The 26,081-nt window shown below is 45.9% G+C and overlaps 1 protein-coding gene and 1 pseudogene across 1 annotated transcript; both read right to left on the reverse strand.

Moving 5' to 3' along the window:
• Positions 1–11,507: 11,507 nt before the first annotated feature.
• Positions 11,508–14,906, reverse strand: LOC109755235 (wall-associated receptor kinase 5-like; annotated as a pseudogene).
• Positions 14,907–18,951: 4,045 nt separating this feature from the next.
• LOC109755234 (peroxidase 64) lies at positions 18,952–20,326 on the reverse strand. Its single transcript, XM_020314132.4, has one exon. It carries the CDS (start codon positions 20,277–20,279, stop codon positions 19,134–19,136), a length of 1,146 nt encoding a protein of 381 aa, XP_020169721.3. The 5' UTR covers positions 20,280–20,326; the 3' UTR covers positions 18,952–19,133.
• Between the last annotated feature and the right edge of the window lie 5,755 nt (positions 20,327–26,081).

The following is a 26,081-nucleotide window of genomic DNA, read 5'->3' on the forward strand; positions in this document are numbered from 1 at the left end:
AGTCCCAAATAAATGTTCACCTTGTCCGGTAGATTTTTAGAGGACGGGAAAAATTTATTTCAGGATATTTGGAGTCCGTTTAGTATTTCTTTTATTTGTTTTTCTGCGCAGAATATTAAAAAAAAGGAAACCGACTTTGGGCCGTATCCGCCCGGGACTCCGCCCGGGGGGAGGCTTTATAAGCCGCGCCACCCGAGGCCGCAGCCCACCAGCCCGACCTCGCCAACACTAGCCACCGCGCAGCCCCGCCGCCGCCGCCGTTCGCCGGACCTCGCCGGAGGTAGCCGCCACCGCCGCCTCGGTTTTCGCGAGAAAACCGATAGTTTTTTTCGAAACCCTAGATGCGTTTTTTTATTTAGCGAACGCCCGTTCGTTCGTTCGTTTTAACGAACCGTTTTCACCGTTTAGCCGCAGACAGCGAACGTTCATTTGCTAGTCTGTTCGTCAGTTTTTCTTTTTCTCGGATTTTCCGCGATTATTTTCGATCGCGATTTCTGATCCGATTTTTGTTTTAGTTTATCTTTTCGCTCGTTTATCGGAATCAGGCGATTCAAGCGCCTAGAGTTTCGTCTTGAAGCCCTTTTTCTGTTTAATCAACTTAAACAAGTTTTTGCTACTGTAAAATTTGACTTTAGTCCAGAATAGTAAACGAAGCTTGTTTCTTTCGCCGTTTGAGTTCTGTTGCTTTGTTTGATTTGATTCTTTTTGCAGACCGGAGTTCTTAAGTTGAACTTTCTGGTTAGATCTCTTATTTGAGTTTTACCCTTGCCCTTTCTTGATTGCTTATTGTATGCTTGTTTGTTTGCGATAGAGTACCCGGAGTGCGAAGCGTGCTACTACGAGTCTCTAGGTTTCACGGATCATCAGCAAGGCAAGTAACACTTTGATCATACCTCTTTACTACCCAGTTTTACTGCATTAGATCAATTCTCAAACAATTGCATGGTTAGGATCTGATTAAATTGTGGGTTTGGGAAGTAGTTGAGGTAGTACCTATTCACCTGTATATTATCAAACCTTTGGGAGTTACTTCTACGTTGCTTATATTGCTATGCTATGCTCATAGACGTGGATTTGGGTTTGAGCGCATTCATGATAGATGTGAGTATTGTTAATTAATGGTTAACTTAAGGTGGCAACTTTAATACACATCTGGGTGGATTGAGGCACCTGGGGAACCCAGTGTTGTCTGTATTTTTTGGAATCCCGGGGTACCGTGTGATTCTCCTATGGACTGCCACCCAGGCTCAAAGGGATCATAAGATTATTCATGCTAGAAACTTCCGTGTGCAGCCACATGCCATTATGGGCTCTGGCATAGTTGAGTAAGTTGTGGGAAACCTTTCCATGATGGGCTAGACGATGTAGGGGATTGTAGGTGTACAGGCCTATCTATCGGTTAAGGGGACCTGTTCGGAAAGACTGTGTCTCGGTCATCCGTTTCTCAATCATTATGTAGTGCGAGAAATCCAACGGAGGAGATCGAGTCTTGTGGGGAAAAGTGTGCAAACCTCTGCAGAGTGTACAAACTAATCATGGTTAGCCGTGTCCCCGGTTATGGACATCTTGAGTATCTAGTTCTTGGATTATCATGTGGATCTCATCACTCTAAATTAATTTTGTTGGGGTTATTAATTACCTTTTAATTGGGATTGAGATGGGGTTTACCATTCTCAATGTTTTCAACCAACTTTGTAGTTAAATAAAATATATTCCTTTGTTGTAGGGAAAAATTGGCTTTCCGCAAAACATATTAACCATACAGCCTCCACCAGCCAAATATGCATGTAGTGGTAGCTATTATTCTGTTCATTACTCTTGTGTTACCTTGCCAGCATATTCCATGTGCTGACCCGTTTTCGGGCTGCAACGTTCATGTTGTAGACTTTTCAGACGACGAGTAAGGTGCCTTAGGTCGTGATCTTTCACTCAGTGATGCCGTTGGAGTTGATGGACTCACTTTATCTTCTAAGCCTTCCGCTGTTATCGTATTAGATGGCCTTAAGCCATATTTATTGTAATAAGTTATCTTTTAAGACATTCGATGTAATAAGTGTGTGATTGCTACTCTGTTATAAATCCTCAAGTATTGTGCGTGTCAGCATTACCGATCCAGGGATGACACTGATGCACAGAGATCAGACTATTTGAGGTCTGGTCGCTACAAGATGATATCAGAGCACACGCTGACTATAGGACACGACCACTAAGCTAAAGCCCTAGATCACTACTCTCTTCTCATTTCTGACTCCTCTCCCTTTTCTACTCTATAGGATGGCGGATGCAAGGATCAAGTTCACTCAATCGGATGAAGAAACACCTTTTGGACGACACTTGAAGGAAGTCACTAAATACCTGAACATTGGAATACCAAGCTTCACCGGGACCTACAACGCCACTTTACAGAAGAGGAGCGCTGGATGATTCAAGTTCAAGTTCCAGGAAGGACATTCACGCCAGTTACTGAGCCCATAGAGTTTTCCTTCGATGCACCCACCTGGAGTCTAGGCAAGAGCATGGCAGCCCACATCACCATGGGACGCATTGGAGAAGTTTACCACAGGGATCTCAGGGATACTATTTACCAGATTTGTGGGCGCCGAGATGAGCAATGGGAGATGATCAGCACCAGGAAGGATAGATCGATTGCCGCTTTCATCCAGGAGTTAAACCAGCACATTCGTCGCCAGGAGAACCAGATGTGCGCAGACATGATAGATCTGAAGAAGGCAATGACCAAGATCACGGAGCTGGAAGAAGAACTCAAGTCTACACGCGATGGATATGAGGAGGAAATGACGATACTCGTGGAGAAGAATGATGATCTGAAGAAGAAGCTAGGAGTGTTCATGGGAGACCCCGCGCCAGGAGGGGAAGACGACGATTCCACTTGCCCGGAGAACTACATCATCATCGACGACACCGACTCGGACCCTGACGATAGCGATGATGACTATGTTGATGAAGCTGGAGCGGATATCATGGAGTCTTCGACCAATCAATTTTTCTAGTCGACCACCATATCAGTAGTAGTATTTCCCCATGTACATAGTAGTAGTCCGAGCACTTTTAACGATAGTTCTAGACCGATTGTATGCCCTTGCTTGATTGATTGAGTGATATGATTGTGTTTGTCTCATGTGCATATGGGTAGTTCTTTCTCACTAGACCTCTTTTCTATTCTAATCTCTCCCCTCTAAACCCATTAGATGCCTCCGAGACGTGACACCGGATTTGTTTTCCCACCGGAGATCACCCAGTTGATCCAGCAGCAGAATGCATTGATGTAGATACTAGTCCAGGATCAGAATCAGGGGAACAACAACAACAACAAAAACAACAACAACAACAACAACAACCCACCACCACCACCACTTGTTGATCACTTAGCCCGTTTTCTAAGGCTGAATCCGCTGGTGTTCTCCAGTAGCACCGAGCCGATAGTTGCAGATGATTGGCTCCGCAAGATTGGAAGGGAGTTGACCACTGCAGGATGCACAGATGCGGAGAGAGTGCGATTTGCCGCACATCAGCTTGATGGACCCGCAACATCATGGTGGGAGAATTTCACAGCCACTTACCCCATCGACACTGTTACATGGGACCAGTTCCAGCAGGCTTTTTGCACTGCCCATGTATCAACTGGAGCTATGATCATGAAGAAGCGTGAGTTTCGCAACTTACGCCAGGGAAACCGTACTGTAGCTCAGTACGTGGATGAGTTTAGCAAGCTATCCCGTTATGCCCCTGATGATGTGGCCACAGATGCCGCGAAGCAGGAGAAGTTTCTGGAAGGACTGAATGATGAGCTGAGCATGCAGTTGATGGTTGCAACTTTCAACAGCTACCAGGAGTTGGTAGATAGAGCTCTCATGATTGAAGGGAAGCAGCAGCAGATTGACAGCCGCAAGAGGAAGTATGGACAAGGGAAGTATAATTCTGGAGCTCAGCAGAGACCCCGTTTTACCCCGAACTCGGGAGGACCTTTTCAGAATAACCATGGAGGTCACAACCACACTGGAGGAAGTTCGCACAACCATAGTGGCCCCAAGAATGGGAATGGTAATGGAGGAAGCAACGGCCAGAATCGTTCCAACCCAGCAACGCCCGCTAAGAAAGATCTAAGCCACGTTACTTGCAACAAGTGCCAGAAGACTGGACATTACGCCAATGAATGTCCTGAAGCAAAGAATGGAAACGGCAATGGGAGCGCTGGGAAGAAGCCCAACCCTTTCAATAGGGGACAAGTGAACCACGTTAGCGGGAGGAGGTTGAAGCGCAACCCGATGCAGTAATAGGTAAGTTTTTGGTTAAGTCATTTACTGCAATCGTTCTTTTTGATACTGGTGCATCACATTCATACATATCAAGGGGATTTGTGGATAAGTATAAACTGCCCACCAAAGTTCTTAGTACACCTATGTTAGTGAACTCGCCAGGAGCGGAGTATATGGCAAGCCAAGGATGTTTTCAGATGCCATTGACCATAGGTAGGCATGTTTTCCCCTCAGACCTGATAATTTTGGAGTCGCAAGGTTTGGATGTGATTCTGGGTATGGATTGGCTATTGATGTATGGAGGAAACATAGATTGTGCCAGTAAGTCGATTTTGCTCACCACCCCAGAAGGAAGAAGGATCAAGTATGTATCCCGGCATGTGCCGAATAGGACTCAAGTAAATTCCTTATCAGGAGTAGGAGGAAGTACCAGTGGTGAAGGATTTCCCGGATGTATTTCCAGAAGAGTTGCCAGGCATGCCACCGGATAGAGACATTGAGTTTTTGATCGAGCTTTTGCCAGGCACAGGGCCAATATCTAAGAGACCGTACAGGATGCCCGCTAAGGATTTGGAGGAAATTAAGAAGCAGATTAAGGAGTTACTGGATAAAGGTTATATTCGCCCAAGCTCGTCACCTTGGGGATCACCAGTGCTTCTAGTGGAGAAGAAGGATGGATGGTTGTTGATTATCGTGGATTGAATGAAGTAACGATCAAGAACAAGTACCCACTGCCAATGATCAATGATTTGTTTGATCAGCTGCAAGGAGCTAAAGTGTTTTCCAAGATCGATCTGCGATTAGGGTACCACCAGCTGAAGATTCGAGAGCAGGATATACATAAGACAGCTTTTACCACAAGGTACGGGCTATATGAGTATACCGTTATGTCATTTGGCCTGACTAACGCACCTGCCTATTTTATGAACATGATGAACAAGGTGTTTATGGAGTTTTTGGATAAGTTCTCCGTGGTGTTCATTGATGATATTCTAGTCTACTCGAAGAATGAAGAGGAGCATAAAGAGCATTTGCGTTTGGTACTTGGTAAGCTCAGAGAACACCAGTTATATGCCAAGTTCAGCAAGTGTGAGTTTTGGTTGAAGGAAGTTGGATTTCTAGGACATGTTATATCCGGAGAAGGAATAGCAGTAGACCCCACCAAAGTTGTCACTGTGACAAATTGGGAGGCACCCACGTCAGTTGGAGAGATCCGGAGTTTTCTTGGACTCGCAGGATACTACCGGAGGTTCATTAAGAATTTCTCGAAGATTGCAAAACCCATGACGGAGTTGTTGAAGAAAGACACCAAGTTCAAATGGATTGAGGAATGTGAGGCCAGTTTTCAGGAGTTGAAGAAACGTTTGGTTACATCACCAGTGTTGATTCTGCCAGATCAACGCAAGGATTATGAAGTGTGTTGCGATGCTTCTCGTCGAGGACTTGGAGCCGTACTTATGCAGGAGGGAAGAGTTGTTTCATATGCCTCACGACAGCTTAAACCCCATGAGTTGAATTACGCTACCCATGATTTGGAGTTAGCAGCCGTAGTGCATGCGTTGAAGACTTGGAGACATTTTCTCATCGGAAACCATTGCGAGGTATACACGGATCACAAGAGTTTGAAGTATATCTTCACGCAGAAGGAGTTGAATCTCAGGCAGAGGAGATGGTTGGAGCTCATTAAGGATTATGATATGAAGTTGCATTATCATCCCGGAAAGGCTAACGTAGTAGCCGATGCGTTGAGCCTCAAGAGTCATGTCAATACACTCATGACCGGAGAGTTACCCAAGGAGTTAGCAGAGGATCTTCGCGAGCTATGTTTGGAGATAGTTCCGAGAGGCTATGTAGCAGCATTGGAGATTCAGTCTACGTTGATGGATAAGATCAGAGAAGCTCAGAAGACGGACAAGGAGATTGCTGAGATAAAGGAAAGGATGAGCAAAGGAAAGGCTAAAGGATTTCATGAGGATGAGCACGATACCTTATGGTTCGAGGACCGCGTATATGTGCCAAATGATCAGGAGATCAGGAAGCTGATTCTGCAGGAGGCCCATGATTCGCCATATTCGATTCACCCAGGAAATACTAAGATGTATCTGGATTTGAAGGATAGTTTCTGGTGGACCGGAATGAAGAAGGATATTGCGGAGTATGTAGCAGTTTGTGATGTATGTCAGAGAGTGAAGGCAGAGCATCAGAAGCCAGCAGGATTGCTACAACCATTGCCGATACCCGAATGGAAGTGGGATAAGCTAGGCATGGATTTCATCACGGGATTGCCTAGGACTCGTTCAGGCTATGATTCGATATGGGTTGTAGTCGATCGTTTGACGAAAGTAGCTCATTTCATCCCAGCGAAGACCACTTACACCAGTGCTAAGTTGGCAAAGATATACATGAACAGGATCGTATGTCTACATGGAGTTCCGAGGACCATTGTATCAGATAGAGGAACCCAGTTTACCTCAAAAGTTTTGGAATCAGTTGCATGAAACTTTGGGAACCAGGCTAGAGTTCAGTACAGCTTTTCACCCGCAGACGGATGGACAGACTGAGAGAGTCAATCAGATTATGGAGGACATGTTGAGAGCTTGTGCATTAGACTATGGATCTAGTTGGGACGACAATTTGCCTTACGCAGAGTTCTCTTACAAAAACAGCTATCAAGCCAGTTTGAAGATGGACCCTTTCGAAGCTTTGTACGGAAGGAGGTGCAGGACACCGTTGTTGTGGGATGAAGTTGGAGACCGTCAGTTGTTTGGACCATATTTGATTAAAGAGTCTAAAGAGAAGGTTAAGCTGATTCGCGATAGACTCAAGGTAGCCCAGTCCAGGCAGAAGAGTTATGCGAATTCTAAACGCAAGGAGAAAGTTTACGAAGTCGAAGACAGAGTGTATCTTCGTGTATCACCACTTCAAGGAGTGAAGCGCTTTGGAGTTAAGGGAAAGTTAGCACCACGTTTTGTGGGACCATACAAAGTTTTGGAACGTATGGGAGAAGTTGCTTACAAATTGGAATTGCCCGAAGGATTGTCAGGAGTTCACGATGTGTTCCACGTTTCTCAGTTGAAGAAGTGCCACGCAGAGATGTCTGATATTCCTCTGAGAGATACAGTGCCACTGGAGGCGATACAATTGGATAGCGATTTGACCTACGAGGAGAAGCCAGTCAAGATTCTCGAGTTTGCCAGCCGAGTCACATGCAACAAGGTTATCAAGCTCTGCAAGGTTCAGTGGAGCCAGCATACCGAAGATGAAGCCACCTGGGAACGCGAGGAAGACCTACGGAAGGATTACCCTCACCTATTTTCTAGCCAACCCGAATCTCGAGGGCGAGATTCATCTTAAGGGGCGTAGGTTTGTAACATCCCAAATTTTCAATTTGGAATATTATGCATTAGATCATCATTGCATATCATATTTTATTGCATTTTGGCTTGATCCTAGAAATTCTACGCAACTCAAGGACCCACGGAGAGAGTTGGGAGTTTCGTTATTTTCATATTTGAGTTTTTCTCAAATTTTGAAAAGAGGATCGTTTGATTTTAATTATTTTCTCTTCGAATATTTCTTTTACGAAAATAATAGAGAGAGGATAAAATGACTTCCTCAAAATAAAGAAATATTGGAGATTTAATATTAAAATCAAATAAGAATTTTATTCGGAATTTTATTCGGAATTTTATCGCTATTTTATTTGAGTTAGGGAAAATATGCGTTTTTCAAAATTGCATTAGAGTCCCAAATAAATGTTCACCTTGTCCGGTAGATTTTTAGAGGACGGGGAAATTTTATTTCAGGATTTTTGGAGTCCTTTTGGTATTTCTTTTATTCGTTTTTCTGCGCGGAATATTTAAAAAAAAAAGGAAACCGACTTTGGGCCGTATCCGCCCGGGACTCCGCCCGGGGGAGGCTTTATAAGCCGCGCCGCCCAAGGCCACATCCCACCAGCCCGACCCCGCCAACCCTAGCCGCCGCGCAGCCCCGCCGCCGTCGCCGCCGCCGCCGTTCGCCGGACCTCACCGGAGGTAGCCGCCATCGCCGCCGCCTCGGTTTTTGCGAGAAAATCGATCAATTTTTTTCGAAACCCTAGATGCGTTTTTTTTATTTTAGATTGTTTTTTCGGTTTAGTTATTTAGCGAACGTCCGTTCATTCGTTCGTTTTAACGAACGGTTTTCACCGTTTAGCCGCAGACAGCGAACGTTCGTTCGTTAGTCTGTTCGTCAGTTTTTCTTTTTCTCAGATTTTCCGCGATTATTTTCGATCGCGATTTCTGATCCGATTTTCGTTTTAGTTTATCTTTTCGCTCGTTTATCGGAATCAGGCGATTCAAGCGCCTAGAGTTTCGTCTTGAAGCCCTTTTTCTGTTTAATCAACTTAAACAAGTTTTTGCTACTGTAAAATTTGACTTTAGTCCAGAATAGTAAAGGAAGCTTGTTTCTTTCGCTGTTTAAGTTTTGTTGCTTTGTTTGATTTGATTCCTTTTGCAAACCGGAGTTCTTAAGTTGAACTTTCTGGTTAGATCTCTTATTTGAGTTTTACCCGTGCCCTTGCTTGATTGCTTATTGTATGCTTGTTCTTTTGCGATAGAGTACCCGGAGTGCGAAGCGTGCTACTACGAGTCTCTGGGTTTCACGGATCATCAACAAGGCAAGTAACACTTTGATCATACCTCTTTACTACCCAGTTTTACTGCATTAGATCAATTCTCAAACAATTGCATGGTTAGGATCTGATTAAATTGTGGGTTTGGGAAGTAGTTGAGGTAGTACCTATTCACCTGTATATTATCAAACCTTTGGGAGTTACTTCTACGTTGCTTATAGTGCTATGCTATGCTCGTAGACGTGGATTTGGGTTTGAGCGCATTCATGACAGATGTGAGTATTGTTAATTAATGGTTAACTTAAGGTGGCAACTTTAATACACATCTGGGTGGATTGAGGCACCTGGGGAACCCAGTGTTGTCTGTATTTTTTGGAAATCCCGGGGTACCGTGTGATTCTCCTATGAACTGCCATCCATGCTCAAAGGGATCATAAGATTATTCATCCTAGAAACTTCCGTGTGCAGCCACATGCCATTATGGGCTCTGGCATAGTTGAGTAAGTTGTGGGAAACCTTTCCATGATGGGCTAGCAGATGTAGGGGATTGTAGGTGTACAGGCCTATCTATTGGTTAAGGGGACCTCTTCGGAAAGACTGTGTCTCGGTCATCCGTTTCTCAAACATTATGTAGTGCGAGAAATCCAACGGAGGAGATCGAGTCTTGTGGGGAAAAGTGCGCAAACCTCTGCGGAGTGTACAAACTAATCATGGTTAGTCGTGTCCCCGGTTATGGACATCTTGAGTATCTAGTTCTTGGATTATCATGTGGATCTCATCACTCTAAATTAATTTTGTTGGGGTTATTAATTACCTTTTAATTGGGATTGAGATGGGGTTTACCATTCTCAATGTTTTCAACCAACTTTGTAGTCAAATAAAATATATTCCTTTGTTGTAGGGAAAAATTGGCTTTCCGCAAAACATATTAACCATACAGCCTCCACCAGCCAAATATGCATGTAGTGGTAGCTATTATTCTGTTCATTACTCTTGTGTTACCTTGCCAGCATATTCCATGTGCTGACCCGTTTTCGGGCTGCAACGTTCATGTTGCAGACTTTTCAGATGACGAGTAAGGTGCCTTAGGTCGTGATCTTTCACTCAGTGATGCCGTTGGAGTTGATGGACTCACTTTATCTTCCAAGCCTTCCGCTGTTATCGTATTAGATGGCCTTAAGCCATATTTATTGTAATAAGTTCTCTTTTGAGACATTCGATGTAATAAGTGTGTGATTGCTACTCTGTTATAAATCCTCAAGTACTGTGCGTGTCAGCATTACCGATCCAGGGATGACACTGATGCACAGAGATCAGACTGTTTGAGGTCTGGTCGCTACAATCGGCTTGCCCGTGAGATGGAGGAAAGGCGCATTTACGATCGGTACACTATCCTGAACCCGAAGCGCCGAAGGCGGCTGGCTGCTGGAAGCTTTGGCGGCAGCAGAGCCTTTCTTCGACGGTCTCTTCCTCTGCTTCTTCCTGGGTTCAGGTAGTGAGCCTATAGGACCCTCCTTGACCGTCGTCCCCAATGTGGTCGGGCATAGCACTACACGACGCTCAGCTTGTTGACCCTGGGCTGAGGCGGCATCTAGAGGTGTTTTCTGGGAGGATTGCATGAACAGGGACTTTTTGCACTCAACCCGAGGACATTCCTTCTTTGGTACATCATCATGCATCTCAGCATCCTGATCTTCTCGCTCATCACGGTGGTCATAGCCTGAGTCATATGGCTGACTCATCATTCCTCTGTCGTCATAGCCAGTATTGATGTACCAGAGAGGGTCCTCCTCCTCCATGACATCATCCATATATTCATCCACGGGGGCGGCGTGATCAGCCATCGAAACGGTTCGACCCTCTTCTTCGTGTGGTCCGCTCTCACCTAGCACGACAGATGGTGGTAATTACGTAGGTGGGATGATCATACCTTGCATCGGTATTGCCGTTGGTGTTCTTCCGGCCACCTCCACACGAAGAAGATTCTTCGACCACAACATCAGCCAATTCTTGCATTGGCCAAGATGCATCAGTCTCTCATCATCCTCTCCCCCAGTTCGTAGTGGAGGATCCAAACCCTCGTAGCCCGCTTTCACACTTGCGGGCGGCTCAGTGTTGACCATGGTTCTAGATAGTGGGGGCACTGTGCCATTGCCGAGTCTGTAGGTGTTGAATGGCAGCTTCGGTTTTTTTGATGTATGTTTTTTTCATGTCTTTATTAATAATTTAATAAAGATGGATGTGTGCATCTTTGGATGCAGATGCCAAGGGTTCAACCTCCTTTTAAAAAAAAAACTTTTCTTGTAATCGGATCTTTGCGTGTTGTGTGCATTTTCGGTGTGGAGAAGTAGGATATGAACTATTTATGGTTGTATCGCCTTATCACCTTTTGATTCAATAAAATTTCTTGTATAAAAAGAAAATATAATAAAATCTAGTATTGTAGAATAATAATAGTTATTGAAACCTATTTTAAAATATAAAAATTAATAGAATATAATCAGCCTTGAAGAGTTGCACATTTTCTGAAATACAGATGTAGTATGCATGTACGAATTAGACTTAAATTGAACGAATATCCAATATGTTTTGTTGTTGAACACACATCGCACATCAAATAGATTAAAAAGTGATTTGTAATTTATAAGTTCTAATACATGGTAACAAGATTCAGAAGGAACGTAGATATTACACATTGTAACAAGGTATAGAAGGAACATAAGTATCTTCGGTAGGTTTAACCGATTACAATACATGTTTTCCTCACCTTGCATAATAGGAACTTCTAGGGTTTATGGGTTGGTTCTCACTCTCGCCCATAGGATAACCACTTAATTCTATTTCATACCCACCAGTAGTATCTCCTCCAAGAAGGTTTTCTACTTCAGTCTCGACGCCGAGCCGTACCCAGGGATGCAGTGAGAGTTTCCTCAATCTGTTGAGTTCATCGGCGACCTCTTTCATGGAGGGTCTGTTGTCGCCACACATGTCTAGGCATTTCTTAGCCAGGTCTGCAAGTCCTCTCAACAACTCCATGCTCTCTTGGCCTTTCACGTGGTTCACCAACACAGCTTCTAGATTATTCTCCTTCATTGCAGACAAGAAAATCAATGACAAGCTTCTTTGCTTCTCAGACCCCTCGAGCTTCAGTGGCAGCTGGCCTGTGAGAATCTCTAGAAGAATAACTCCAAAACTGTACACATCGCTTTTGTCTGTTAACTGGCATGTTTGCATATATTCGGGATCAAGGTAACCGCAAGTACCTTGAACCATTGTGACAAATTGCTCTTTGTCAGATGGCGCTAGTATGGAGGCTCCGAAGTCTGACACTTTGGCCATGTGGTTATCATCAAGCAGGATGTTGGAACTTTTCACATCACCATGAATTATTGGGGGAGATGCATACAAATGCAAGAAGCTGAGTCCTTCAGCTGCTTCATGAGCAATCCTTAAGAGAGTGTTGAAAGATATTTGCAATGCTTGGTTCTTGCCATGGATAAGCTCAAATAGTGTACCATTTAGGACAAATTCATATACTAGAATTGGAACTTCCACCTCAAGGCAACAACCCAAGAGTTTGACAACGTTCTTGTGATTGATTTGGGACAAAATGAGCATCTCCTGGCCAAATTCCTTCTTCTGTCTCTCGTCAACTACTGCACATCTTTTAATTGCAACCGGCATGTTCTTTATTATACCTTTATAGACCGTCCCATGGCCTCCTTTTCCAATTATTCTGCTACTGTCGAAGTTGTCGGTGGCATGTATGAGTTCTGCTTCTGAAAATACATTGAAAGCCAGACCTTTCTCCGATTTCATCTTATCAAACAAAAGCACGCCTCCATGCTTGCGGAAATACTCCTGCTTAACTTTATCCAGGTTTCTCTTTTGAATTATCATTTGTCCCCAGAAGATAGTGATCATGACGATAACCATCAAACCAAATAGTCCCATTGTAACTCCTGATAATGTCGTTAGATGAGACAATTATGTTGTAGATTGAGGTGATGAATAGTGTAAAACATAGTTAAAGTACATTAACCAAGATTAGATGCATGGCTTTCATGGCATTGCAAAAAGTGTGACAAAGTTAATGGTCTAGCTAGGTGACCACACTTGTTTGGATGTTACCTATTATGAAGCCGATATTAGGGTTGCATGTATTGCTTTCAGTGACATATTTTTTGCCAATCGACAAGAACACCGGTATTTTCCAACAATATTGCGACAAAAGCCATCTGAAGGGCATGGATTGTGGTTGCATTCATTCACATCTGTAGCAAATTTGCAAAACAAAATTTTAGATAAGGTAAAGGGACCCCTACACCCAAGATGCAGTTTGATGGAAGTAGTGCATATATACATTGACAGTCGAAATTAATATGTACCTTTGCATCCGTCTTGAAGATAAGGGTTGCCTTCATAACCATCGGTGCAATTGCAGGTGTACCCTTGGTCATTGGTGGAATCCACACACTTGCTGTTGGCGCTGAGGCATGCGTAAGTACCGGTTGTATTCTGTTTTGCAGCATCACATGACTTCACATCTCTTATAGCCCAGTCAAGAATCATAGGCACCCGTCCATTATATGTGTCATTGAATTTGTTTGTGTTCACATACATAGTGCTGAACTCAAATGCTGCTGCCTCCATTAGTACTGCATAGCTGCAGCGGTTGAACTCCCAAATTTGACTTGTGTTAACCGATGCCGAGAAAGTTGTGTCGTAGTAGTACATCCTTTTTGGTATTGTGGTCTGGGAGCAGCCCATACCTGAGCAGGATCCGTCCACCAAGTCTGACAAATTGCGGCATGTTGCGACGCCCAAGCCCTGGTAGCCCGTGCCATCGTAGTCGGATATCAAGGCGAGGGCGCTGCACCCGATGACCGTGAACCTGTTCTGGGTGTGGGAGAGCCGGTAGGGAGAAGAAGGATCTCCTCCGAACCCCCCGGACCAGCCAAAATACTCCATGCTCCCGGTGGAGGTGTTATAGCAGTAGCCCAAGATGTAATTCAGCACCCGCGTTGTGCCTTGAGTCAAAGAAATGTCGAGCACCTCAAAGGCGCCACTGAATGGCTTTGGGATGCCATCTTGGACCTTACAGCTGAGGTCGAAGGCTTGTGTTAGCGAGCAACCAGGATCGATTCCAAATGGGTATGGTATCTCGACATTTCCACACTGTCGTCGGCACTGTGAGCTAGGAGCCGCAATTCCCGGTGCATACTGTGCTGCAAGCAATAGGAAACCAAGGCCAAGCTGGAAGAGCATTTGCATATTGTTCGGCTGCAGAACAAGTAAACAGGAGACTGTCAACTAAATCGACACCTCGTTTCAGAAAATAAAACAATCGGTTGCACGAAAAATGGAGGCCATGTGGCCAGTTAAATTTGGGGATCACTCTAAATATACAGGCACGAGTCTGACCTAGTATCCTGAGAGAACAGAAATGATTTTTTTTTTTTTTTTTTTTGCTATGGAAGTCTTAACAAATTAGGATCTGCTGTTCGAAGCAAGAACAGATTCAGTCAAGCAAGTCCTAACGAACGCTGTTGTTTCTATGTTAATGAATGAAGCAGGGAGCGAGCCTCTGTTTGTCTAAAGATCATCTAAGTCCTAGTTAAAAGCTTGTTGCGTGAAATGCTTGACTCTGCTTTAAGAAAGTCTACTCACAGTCACAGGTCGTAACACAAGGGTGAGGAAGTTAATTTTAGATAGCTATTTAGTGTTTGCTGTTAGCTGGCGGCGGCAATTCAGAGTCTTGGGAACAAAATGTATTCGACTCGTGTTTCTAGCATTCAAACTTCACGGAAATTGAAAAACAAACTGAAAGCTTGTAAAAGACAATTTTTAGAGAACATACTGATGTAAAATTCACCTGAAACATGGAGGGATTCAGTGCTCGTCGAAGAGAAGAAGTGTCTCGAGCGATTTACTTGTGCTTCAGATCTGCCTTTCCTAGGACACCGAGAGGCGAGAGTACCATGCCAGTTTCGAGCTTTGCTTTCTGTAGTTGTGTGATGAAGAACTGCCAACGACGGCTCGAGTTTTCTATGTATGCACACGGAGAACTCTTGACGTCGATGGTCCGTCGGGAACTAGTCAAGGACAGCAACATGGCCCAATGGCAGACTCGCGGCGGTCAAGTCTTTGCCGTATAGTAGACGTACTATTCCGGACGCGACTCGCGGCGGTCAAGTCTTCCCCAATGCAGAACTATCTCTGAATCTTCTTAGCTAAAAGATTCACCGAGATACACTATCACTCTTATTTTCATGAAATCATGAACAATTTTTGAAATCATGACGATTTTTTTAAACATGTGGACATTTTTGAAATCATGAACATTTTTCAAATTCGTGAAGACTTTAACAATTTTTCAAATATTTTATAAGATCAAGATTTTTTTTAATTCATAAACATTTTATACTATTTGAAAATATTTTAGAAAAAACTGTGAACATTTTTTAAACAAATTTCTTGAATCGGCAACATTTCTAGAATTGATGAACATTTTTTTGAAAATTGGAGGAACAATTTTTGAAATTCATGAATATTTTTTTATTTAACGAACATTTTTTGAAATGCATGATCATTTTTGGAATCAGCGAAAATTTTATGTATGAATAAACTATTTTGTAAGTTAGGAACAGTTTTGAATTTTTAGGATATTTTTTCGTTCATGAACATTTTTTGAATTGGCGAAATTTTGTTCAATTTCATTAATATTTTTTTAATAAACGAACTTTTCACAAAAAATGGTGAACATTTTTTGATTTCCTGAATATTTATTTTCAAAATTTCGAACATTTTTAATAAGAGAACACTCTTTTATAAAAACGCGAAAAAATTTTGAATCCACAAACATTTTATGATTTATTAAACATTTATTTCAAATTTCTCATTTTCTAAATTCCCAGAGCTTTTTTTAAGTCCCAAATTATTTAAATTAAAAAAACAGAAAAACAAACGAAATTTGTAAAACAGGCCACCCGGACATGGGTCCGTCCAAACGGGCACGCTGCGTCTTCTCCCCCGGCGCAGAGCGCAGTATAGGACGTCCCTACTACATGGGCCGGCCCAAGCGGGTATTTCCTGGTGTGAAACACTTTTTATCACTTATAGGTGGCATTGATGGGTAATATTTTATAATTTTAGAGGCAATTTTCGTGACGTACCGCTAGAAGCAATAGCGCTTTATTGTTAGGTATAGACTCTCTCCGTTTACGTTTGAGCATCAACTATTTGAGCGTCAAACAGTCAACTAATACGGAACAGAGATAGTATCCTTCAAACAGGCTTTCGTCCTATTTTATAAATAAAACCAAGACACATATAACCGTATCATCATACATCTTGTCAGGAATATGTACTCATCTAGCCCTAGTGCAAATTGTGACTTTGGAGATGGTGCTACACAACACTTCCACGGTTTTGCCATCAGACTCTATTCAACTAGAGTTACTGCACATATTTCTGGGTAAATGTTAATCAGCTGACATTCACTGGGAACAAGATTCCGGCGAACGACACTAGGGTTGTTAGACCGAGAGCACCAATCTTAATGCATGCTGAGTTGCCATGTTAGAAAAAAAAAGTTCGCTCTGGAGTGGTCTACGCGTGAACGCTCCCAAATGAAATGGACGTGCCCAGCCAATGTACGGACAATTCTATTCCTCATCCAAATCACGACCACAGGGAGGAACTCTAGCCGGAGAACCGCGCTCCTCCTTGTGAGCGACCGTGACTGGGTTACTCACGCCGACGTGCACGGTGGGAGGCGACGGTGGCACGGCTCCGGCGGAGGTCGTCGTTGTGGCGCTCCACCGCCAGCCTCTCGGGGTGGCTCCTGCAGGGTATGAGAAGCATGTTTGGGTTTGCTTTTTTTTGACCGGTCAATGACCAGGCCGTCCGTCTAAATGTTTGAGGTGTCAGGCTGTAGATGCTTCAAGTATGGGTCTTTTGCCCCACTTTACTTCTTCATTTGATCATTTGCCCCCCCCCCCCCCCCCGAGAGGCTACCGGGTGGGACCTGGGGCCACTGTCATTGAGACAATCACAGGGCAAATCATCCAACCCCTTGTAAAGTGGGGCAAATCATCCAATCCCCCGCAGCACACCACAATGACGAGATACTATAGAAATCAAGAACTCGAAATGCACCCCGCAACCTTCATGTCAAGATGATAATACTGCAAGGCATGAAGCAGCATGACCTCGCAAACGGCCGGAAGCATTTCGTAGTTATGGAATGCAACCTTTGTTCTGACCGATGGCTCTTGATCGAATGAATCCATCCTCGTACAGCATGTATACGCATGTGAGGTAGCGCGCCTGTCTGCCGCCATGCGTCGGCCATGTCGCTTCCATGAACGGCTTTGGACCCTCGGCGATTCAGCCGACCAAAAGAGAGGGACATTGCGTGTGGGAAGCACCCACAATGTGCTCCGGCCCTTGCTTCTCTTTTTAAAAGGAAAAAACCAACAGTTCGATCTGCAGCGTAGAGTGTAGACGCTACCGAACTTTTAGAAGTCTTTGATTTAAGGCCTCTTTTGATATAGAGGGATTTCCAGCCCCAAAGGGGATGGGGATTTCAGAGGATTGGGTGAATCCTTCTCTTCCATCCAATCCCCTCAAATCCCTTTGAATCCTCAATCCCCCTTCAACCACAATATTTCAGAGAATTGGGTAGTGTTGTTTCCTCCTGTCTCGCCAAGAAGGAGCTGCTGCGAGCGGCAGCGACGAACGAGCTGCGAGGAGGCGGGGGTCTCGTTCCCGGAGGGGCTACGCGAGGCTGTTGAGCCGCGTGGGTCGGGAGGGGTTGGTTGGGATTGGAGTGGTTTGGCCCGTTTAATACCTGCGAATCAAATGGGCTAATGGGGTCTCTGGGGGATTCTGGGCCTGCTAGGCCTAAAGGATTTCCGTGGGAAGCTTAGGGGATCGGTATCCTTAAATATATTTTTCTATGTTGTTATGATTCGCATTATTACTATTTTCTACGTTGTTTGTCTGCTTCACACGATTGAATCCCTTGGAAATTTTTCATAAGGAATTCGTTGCAATATCTCATATGAAAATTTACATCCACTCAAACCTCTTTACAAATAACTTTCTGTTTTTTCTACGGTGCAATCAAACACACTTCATCGCAAACAAAAACATGTACGAATCAAAGAGGCCCTTAAGGCATGCCAATGCAATCTTGTGCTTTTTCCATTCCGGCTTTTTTCCAATCCTGCGAAACAAAGAGGCCCTTAGGGCATCTCTAATTAAACTCTAAATAAAGGCTAACTCCTCGAAAAAATTGTTTTGAAGAGTTAAGTCATGATCTTCTTTTAGTCTGTAGCCACCCCTTGCCCACTAATGACATGACCTAGGTATTCTATCTGTGGTTGAGCAAATGAACATTTATTCAACACCTAGCCGAACCATCAAACCGTTAACTTCTCAAAAATTCGAGACTTAAGCCCAAAAATCTTTCACCCTCAATCTACAGACATTCCAGTTGAAAAAGGGCCCGCAAAAAAAAGTTGCACATGTGTAACTGAAACTGAGACAACAAAGTTTTGCCACAAGATTTTGCCATATCATAGAATGTAAGATTCAAACTGTGGCACACACTTGGCATGTACTACAATACTCTTGGATTTTATTTCAGGCGGTCGCTTTTGAACGCCGTCGTGTTTCCCCTCCACTGTCATAACCATGGCCTTCCCTTGATTACCATAACATTGGCTTCTAAGGCAGAACATCATTAACATTAAAAAAACACTCAAGTGAATTAGTTGTCGAAAACTCACACTCCTAATATATCATCCATATTGCAAAACTCTAAAAGAAAATCACCATGTTCGGCATGTTTACTCACCTCCTAATTGAAGTCAATTGTTTCCCATGTCTAACACCAAGGGTACAACCTAGAATTATAGAGAAATGTTTGGCATCTTTTACGGTATTTGCAAGAGGAGAAATTAACTCATTCTGAATCTTATGGCCCAAATAGTTATGGTGATTACTAATTCTGAATCTTATGGCCCGAAAAAATAACTTTCTTGAGTAATAGTATAAGCTTGTGAAAATTGTGTAGAAGTATTATTTGAAGGAAACAAGATATTCCCTTGTAGGCCCTTTTTCAACTAGAATGTCTGTAGATTGCCGGCCACAGTTACTACGTACCGGAATTAATCAGAACGAAATACAGTTATGTAGCAGAGACAGAGGAGGCAGGAGGGGATCCACTGCTTGCTTCAGTTGTGTCGCCGGCAGTTTGCTCGGACCTCGCCGGGCTGGTTGAGCGCGCTCATCCTCAGCATGGAGCTCACGAACGCCCTGAAGAAGGCGTCCTGCCGCGCCGCGTACAGCGCCACGAACCGCCGCGTCTTGGGGTGCGTCAGCAGCACCTCGTCGGAGGACAGCAGCCCGCGCCCGCTCTGCAGCATCCGGTAGTAGGCGTTGTCGAAGGCCGCCGACGTGGGGTCCATCCCCGACCCGGCGCCCCTGGCCGTGTTGTTGGCCGGGCACGCCCTGCGCAGCGCGGCCGCGAAGGACGGGTTCAGCGCCGGGTCCACGTCGGCGCCGGGGCGGAAGCCGTGGATGCGGCCCTGGAAGGAGGAGCAGTGCGCGAACCCCAGCGTGTGGCCGCCGGAGAGCACCACCAGGTCCTTGACCGACATCCCCAGCGCGTGGAACGCCTGCCTGAGCTGGTCGAAGCTGGCCCCGGGGCCCGGCAGCGCCGAGGTGGTGTCGCTGGCCAGCGACACCCGCCCGTCCCCGCGCCCCAGCAGCGGCGACCAGGACGGGCCGCCGGAGAGCGCGACGGCGTCCCTGGCGGCGAGCGCGAGGATGTCGGCGCAGGAGACGACGCCCGGGCACATGGCCTCCACGGCCTGCTTGGCGTTGTCGATGACGAAGAAGGCGTGCAGCGAGGCGTTGGGCGGGCCGTCCTTCTCCGCCGTGTTGCCGGCCGTGGAGTCGATGAGGACGGAGGCGTCGCAGCCCCTGACGAAGCAGTCGTGGAAATGCAGGCGGAGCAGGCCGGCCGGCACGGTGCGGTCCTTGGCCACGGCCTGCCGGACCGCCGCCGTCACGGCCGCCTCCGCCCTCGGGCAGCTCTGCCGGTAGTGGTCCAGGCTCAGGGCATCGCCGCCGCCGCCGCCCAGGCTCACTATAGCTAGTGCTAGAAGTACTGTGCCGAGCGGCGCCCGTGGCCAGGTGCGGCAGCGATCAGGATGCGGCTGCGGCGCCATTAAGTGTGCTGGCTTGTCTGACCAGCTGCTGCTGCTGCATGTGTCTGGCAGAGAGGGTGAGCTAGCTAGGAGGATATATCCGATCGCCGCCGCATGGTGGTGGCCTAATCGAACAATCAATGAACCAAATCTGTGAGTGCAACGCATGCATGTGATGTATGCCCAGCCAAGCTATCTATCTGGGCTGTGTGGTACTCCAAGTGGTAGGATCTGGTATGTATACTGTACAAGAGAGGCTGGGGCGCGCAATTTCTTTTTCTTCGGATTTTATCTTGCCTCATCAGATAGGCCGGCAATATGGATACAACGCGTCGGTACATAACAGTAGTCAAAGGCACAACTCTCTGTTGCCACAGCTACATTTACGAGTAAAAGTGAAATCTGAAGGATTTTCATATTTGTCACCACCACCGCGCTCACTATCATTGTCAATTGCCATTCTTACAGTACGGGGCTGACCACAAATAAGTCGCCTGAAAATTGAATTGCGCAAAGTCGATTTTGTGGGGCTGTTGGATGAGGCTCCGTCATCTTATACCTCGAGTTGGTCCCTTCTCTTCTCCCTCCTCCACCGCCTGACAGCCTACAACGTCCCTCCCTCCCCTCAGCCCCCCCCCCCCCCCCCCAACCCTCCCACCACAACCACACACACAGTCGAACTTGTCATCGTCCAAGGCCTTCCCTCTAAGCGCCGTTGACCTCCAGTTCCGATGTCGACTACATCCACACCCGTCAACCTTCTAACTCGTCTCTGCCGGCTATGACTCGTTACTGGCCGAGGCCATGCCGGCGCCACCGGCAGCCGGGTGTTGCGCATCTTCCTTCTCCCCCGAATTGACTCTCCCAATTCTAAACAACTTACCTCTGGCTAATTAGCTTTTCATAAGATGTTTGAAACATACAATGTAGCGATTACGTTCAGAACACCAAAATCTTCTCTACATATCGACATTTCTCTAAGAGAAAACAAAATTTGACATCGGAAGACATCATAAGATGTTTGAAACATACAATGCACCCCAATATCTGACTAAAACATCCCCAAGACATCATGCGAATTAGTCACCACAAACAGATCCGTCTAATAAGAGCATCTACCACCGGATATATCTCATCCAGCCCTCAAACATCCGTACACATGTCCGGGCGCATGTGTGGGCACTAATCGGTCATCTCTCGTTTGGCTGCTGCCACAGTTGTCTTCCTTATGTCCGCTAAATTTGAACCCTCAAATTTATGCAACCCATGCAACATGAACTAGCAAGTACGTAGATGAACGCTTAGCGGACATAATTTCGCATACTAACTTAGCGGACATGGTCAGCTGACACAAAATGGTCAAAGTTCATCACCGGACATTGCAAATACATATTAAACACTAAAAAACATAGATAAAACGGGGTGAATAAGGGCGGAGGAAATCACCATTTCCTCACTTGCCCCTTCCCCTTGCGATTGCTGGTGCGGCTATACCCCTCCGTGTAGGTCTCCGTGGTCGAAGTGGCGTCATCGTCGAAGTTGGATTCGTCGGAGGTGTGAAAGAGGTCGGAGCCATCGTTAGAAAAGATGATGCCGGTCATCCTATGGGCAGCTAGCACGTTCCTGCGCCTTGGTCATCCGGGGCGCCTTCTCCTTGGCAGCCACTTCCGTCGTGGCCTCGAGCTCCGACTGCTCGATGGCGACCCGAAGCGCTTTCGTGTTCTTGCGGCGGAGCCAGCGCGCATCGGTCTTCGCCATCATGACAGAGCGTGAGGAGCTGGTCCTCCGGATCCACTGGCGCACACACGCAGTCCAGGCTCACAACCAACGCCTCCCCTGCCGCTGCCCTCTTTTTGCCCGCTGCTGCTCTCGACGTGTTGCTCGTGCCTTGGATTCGGGCGTCCTCGTCCGGCGCTAGGGCTGGCCCGGGCACGAGGACCTAGTGGCGCCGAGGTACGCCATTCGAAGCAGGTTGAGCGAGCGGAGAGGGGCGCGGTAGCCAGAGTACCTGGATAGGGACGGAGTGGGCGTGGCTGCGTGAAGGACGGGTTTGGGCTAGGTTTGAGGAGTACCGATCAGCCCGGATTTTATGGCCGGACGAGAAGTGCGATTATTTTGACCGATGAGTGAGAGGGTGTTCGGACGTACATGGACGATCGGGGAGCCCGGCTGCATATGCTCCATCCACAGGCACAAATCCTATCTAGGGAGCATGAAGAATAACCTAGCCTGCCCATTTTGTCCCAGCCAGTGCGTGTCCACCTGGCTCATACCGTCATACGTACGTAGTATACCGCCACTAGTCCACTACCACTGGCTAAGCTACAAAGAGCAAAGGGTATAGATGTTTCGAGCGTGACACCGAACTACACTTCGCACATGGGGCTCGTCCCAACTTGGAGGCGGTTTCGTCGTGTCGTTTTCTCGCATGCGTGCACGGGCCGCGCCACGTACGAACAATCACGCTAGCTTTCAGTCCCGAGAGAAGGCGGGAGGGAGAACACTTCCCTCAGTTCCATGCTAGAATTCGCATTGTATTCGCGCGCTTTCCGACGGCTACACATCTGTCCCTCACGGACGGGAGCACGCACACATGTGAATCTGCTGCCCTGCTGCGTGCCGTGCCGGCTGCGAGCGTATGTATCTAGCGGCCACAAGGCATGGACAGATCTGGCTATGGAGATGCCTGACACGACACCTACCACCGTGCATGCGTGCAGACACAAAGCTTGCATGCATGGTCTTGCCCCTCTCCCTAAAAAAAAAAAGCTTTGCATGCATGCATGCAGCCAGCGATGCGTGAAGCCACGGCCCGGCACCAGCAGGAAAGACGCATGCATGTTACTCTCCGGTGTCTTGTTCTACTTCCATCAGTGGCTCGGTGCAGTGCGCGCGGTTGGTGGCGCTGGCGCTGGACCAGAGACGAGACGGCCGGAGGCCATGCGCGCGGATCGCTATCCATCCATGGCAGCGTGCCTAGCTTTCCCATGATTAACCACTAACTTTTCTCGGCCCATCCTGCACCGAAACAAGATCTTGCGCCACCTCACACGCAAGTCGGCAGGTGATTAAGGAGTAGTAACAAAGCTTATTTTCCATTTCACCGGCCGGTTTCCTTGAAATGGCAAGTGATGGGATCCAGTCGGACCATCCTTGGCTCCATATCTACCCGAGAGCCAAAAGCCCCGTGCTCCACGTCGGGTGGCGTCACGACTCACGAGCCACCCAGCGCGAGTGCAGGCGCCCATGAGTAAAGATGGTATTTTCCAACGGCTGGCATCACCGAAGTAGAGAACTCATGATCTGCGTCCTCTCTGGATCTTGCAGGGTCGACGATGGCGCATGAACTTTTTTTGCTGAAAAAAAATCCAGATCTACTATAATAAATACAAATAACATCAAACATAATAAAAATTACATCAAGGTCTTCAGACCAGAACGAGGCGCCGACGCGTCGTTGTGGCCACTTCCCTACCGGAGCTGGTTTGATCTTGTCGATGAAAGCCAGAAAGTCTTCGTGCAATCTGGACCAATGCCTTGAAGCTGCAGTCGTCGCCGTTGAACCCTTAAATGAATCTGAAGCAATTGTCACTAAATCTCGCTGTCGCGCACACACGGTGAGGAACCGTAACTTCGCCGCCGCAAGGAGACGGCATGAATCTACATCGAAGCTTCGTCGAGTACGTCCAGATGGACAAATTCAAGAAGGATCGGAGTTAGGAAGACTCGGACAATGGCATGACCTCACTGTGGGGGTTGCCATGAAACTGCAATTCAGAGTTGATATATACAGTGGCAGGGCTAGCTAGACATAACTAAGGGGATAAATGACGAAATATAGTTTTCATAAGGAGCAAAAAAGACTTCATTTCTATCATAGCCCTAGAAGAAATACACATAGCTTTGCCATTCGATATATAATCCATCACTATGCATGCTTGGACTCCACACCAACGGAATTGGTGCGGTAAGGGCATCTCCAATTTCATCTCCCAAATGGGACTCAATATCTGTCCACGGGCATGCACACCGGAGCCGGCTATCCAACCCTGTCCATCAAACGTCCGCCCTTCTCCGCACCAATTCTTGGTTTGTCAAAAGTTAGCAACACTCAAAATAACTATAGATGAGCAAAATTTAAATATTAAAATGCAACACTAGTTCAAAATTAATATTAGAAATCCAACACATTAAGTTTACAAATAAAATACTCAAACTTGAATTCAATTTTTCTAGTTGTCTCCTTTAGGCATCCACAGATGCTCAAATTACATCATTCTTGAACTGTTCATGAGTTCCTTGATGCCGAATATGTTGATGTATTTGGACAAATTCCTCAAACATGACCGAACTCTGAGCTGGAAGTTGGATAGGATCACTCATATCTCAAATTCTAGACCTCCGACGGCTCCATCATCCTCACCCTCTACAACCATGTTGTGCATGATCACACAAGCTGCAGTCACCTTTCAAAGGGGCTCCGGATCCCATATATTTTCCAAGTCCTCGAACAAGTGCAAAATGGGCTTGGTGAACTCCAAATGACGGCTCCGCATCCTTTTTAGCTCCTACTTGTCTTCTGGTAAAGTGAGATTTTTTCTGATCAACTGGCTAAGAGATGGTCTTGACGAAAGTCGCCAACGGAGGAGAGATACCATCAACCAGATAGTAGTCCTTCTTGTAGCCATGGCCATTAATGGTATAGCTGCATAGAGGAGCTTGTCCTTCAGTCAGTCTAGCAAACACTCGAGACTGCTACAATATTTTGATGTCATTGTGAGACCTGGGCATGCCAAAGAAAGCGTGCGAAATCAAGAGGTACTCTGATGGAATTGCTTCAAAATGATGGTATGCTTCTTAACATTGCCCTCATATTGCACTTGTAGAGCATACGACAGTTCTTCCATCTTCAGCGCATGCAATCAAGTGATCCGAGCGTACCTAGACACCATCTTGCTTCTGAGAGTGCCATGAGACTTTTGATGTCTGCGATAGTTGCTTATTTCAAGTACAGCTATCCGAACACCTTAACCACCGGAGTAGCAAACCAAACCATGGCAACTCCATATATGCTTTCAGACATCCGGGGTACTCATCTCACGAATTTGTGGTCATGCCACATGAAAGCATTCTCAATGCAGCCATGCACTTCTGTTAACAAGAGACTCCAATTTTTCCAATGACACCCTTTTTCATCAAGATGAAGTAGTCATCATAGGTCCGGAAACCATTGTAGAGGCGATAAAAAAATCCGCAACGGAAAGCGTAAAACAATTGTCCGTTAATAGGGCATCGAGTGAAGGAAATATGCCCTAGAGGCAATAATAAAGTTGTTATTTATATTTCCTTATATCATGATAAATGTTTATTATTCATGCTAGAATTGTATTAACCGGAAACTTAGTACATGTGTGAATAAATAGACAAACAGAGTGTCACTAGTATGCCTCTACTTGACTAGCTCGTTGAATCAAAGATGGTTAAGTTTCCTAGCCATGGACATGAGTTGTCATTTGATTAACGGGATCACATCATTAGAGAATGATGTGATTGACTTGACCCATTCCGTTAGCTTAGCACTTGATCATTTAGTATATTGCTATTGCTTTCTTCATGACTTATACATGTTGCTATGACTATGAGATTATGCAACTCCCGAATACCGGAGGAACACTTTGTGTGCTACCAAACGTCACAACGTAACTGTGTGATTACAAAGGTGCTCTACAGGTGTCTCCGATGGTACTTGTTGAGTTGGCATAGATCAAGATTAGGATTTGTCACTCCGATTGTCGGAGAGGTATCTCTGGGCCCACTCAGTAATGCACATCACTATAAGCTTTGCAAGCAATGTGACTAATGAGTTAGTTGCGGTGCACTACGGAACGAGTAAAGAGACTTTCCGGTAACAAGATTGAACTAGGTATTGAGATACCAACGATCGAATCTCGGGCAAGTAACACACCGATG

This window comes from Aegilops tauschii, chromosome 2 (genome assembly GCF_002575655.3).
Source record: "Aegilops tauschii subsp. strangulata cultivar AL8/78 chromosome 2, Aet v6.0, whole genome shotgun sequence".
NCBI lineage: Eukaryota > Viridiplantae > Streptophyta > Magnoliopsida > Poales > Poaceae > Aegilops > Aegilops tauschii.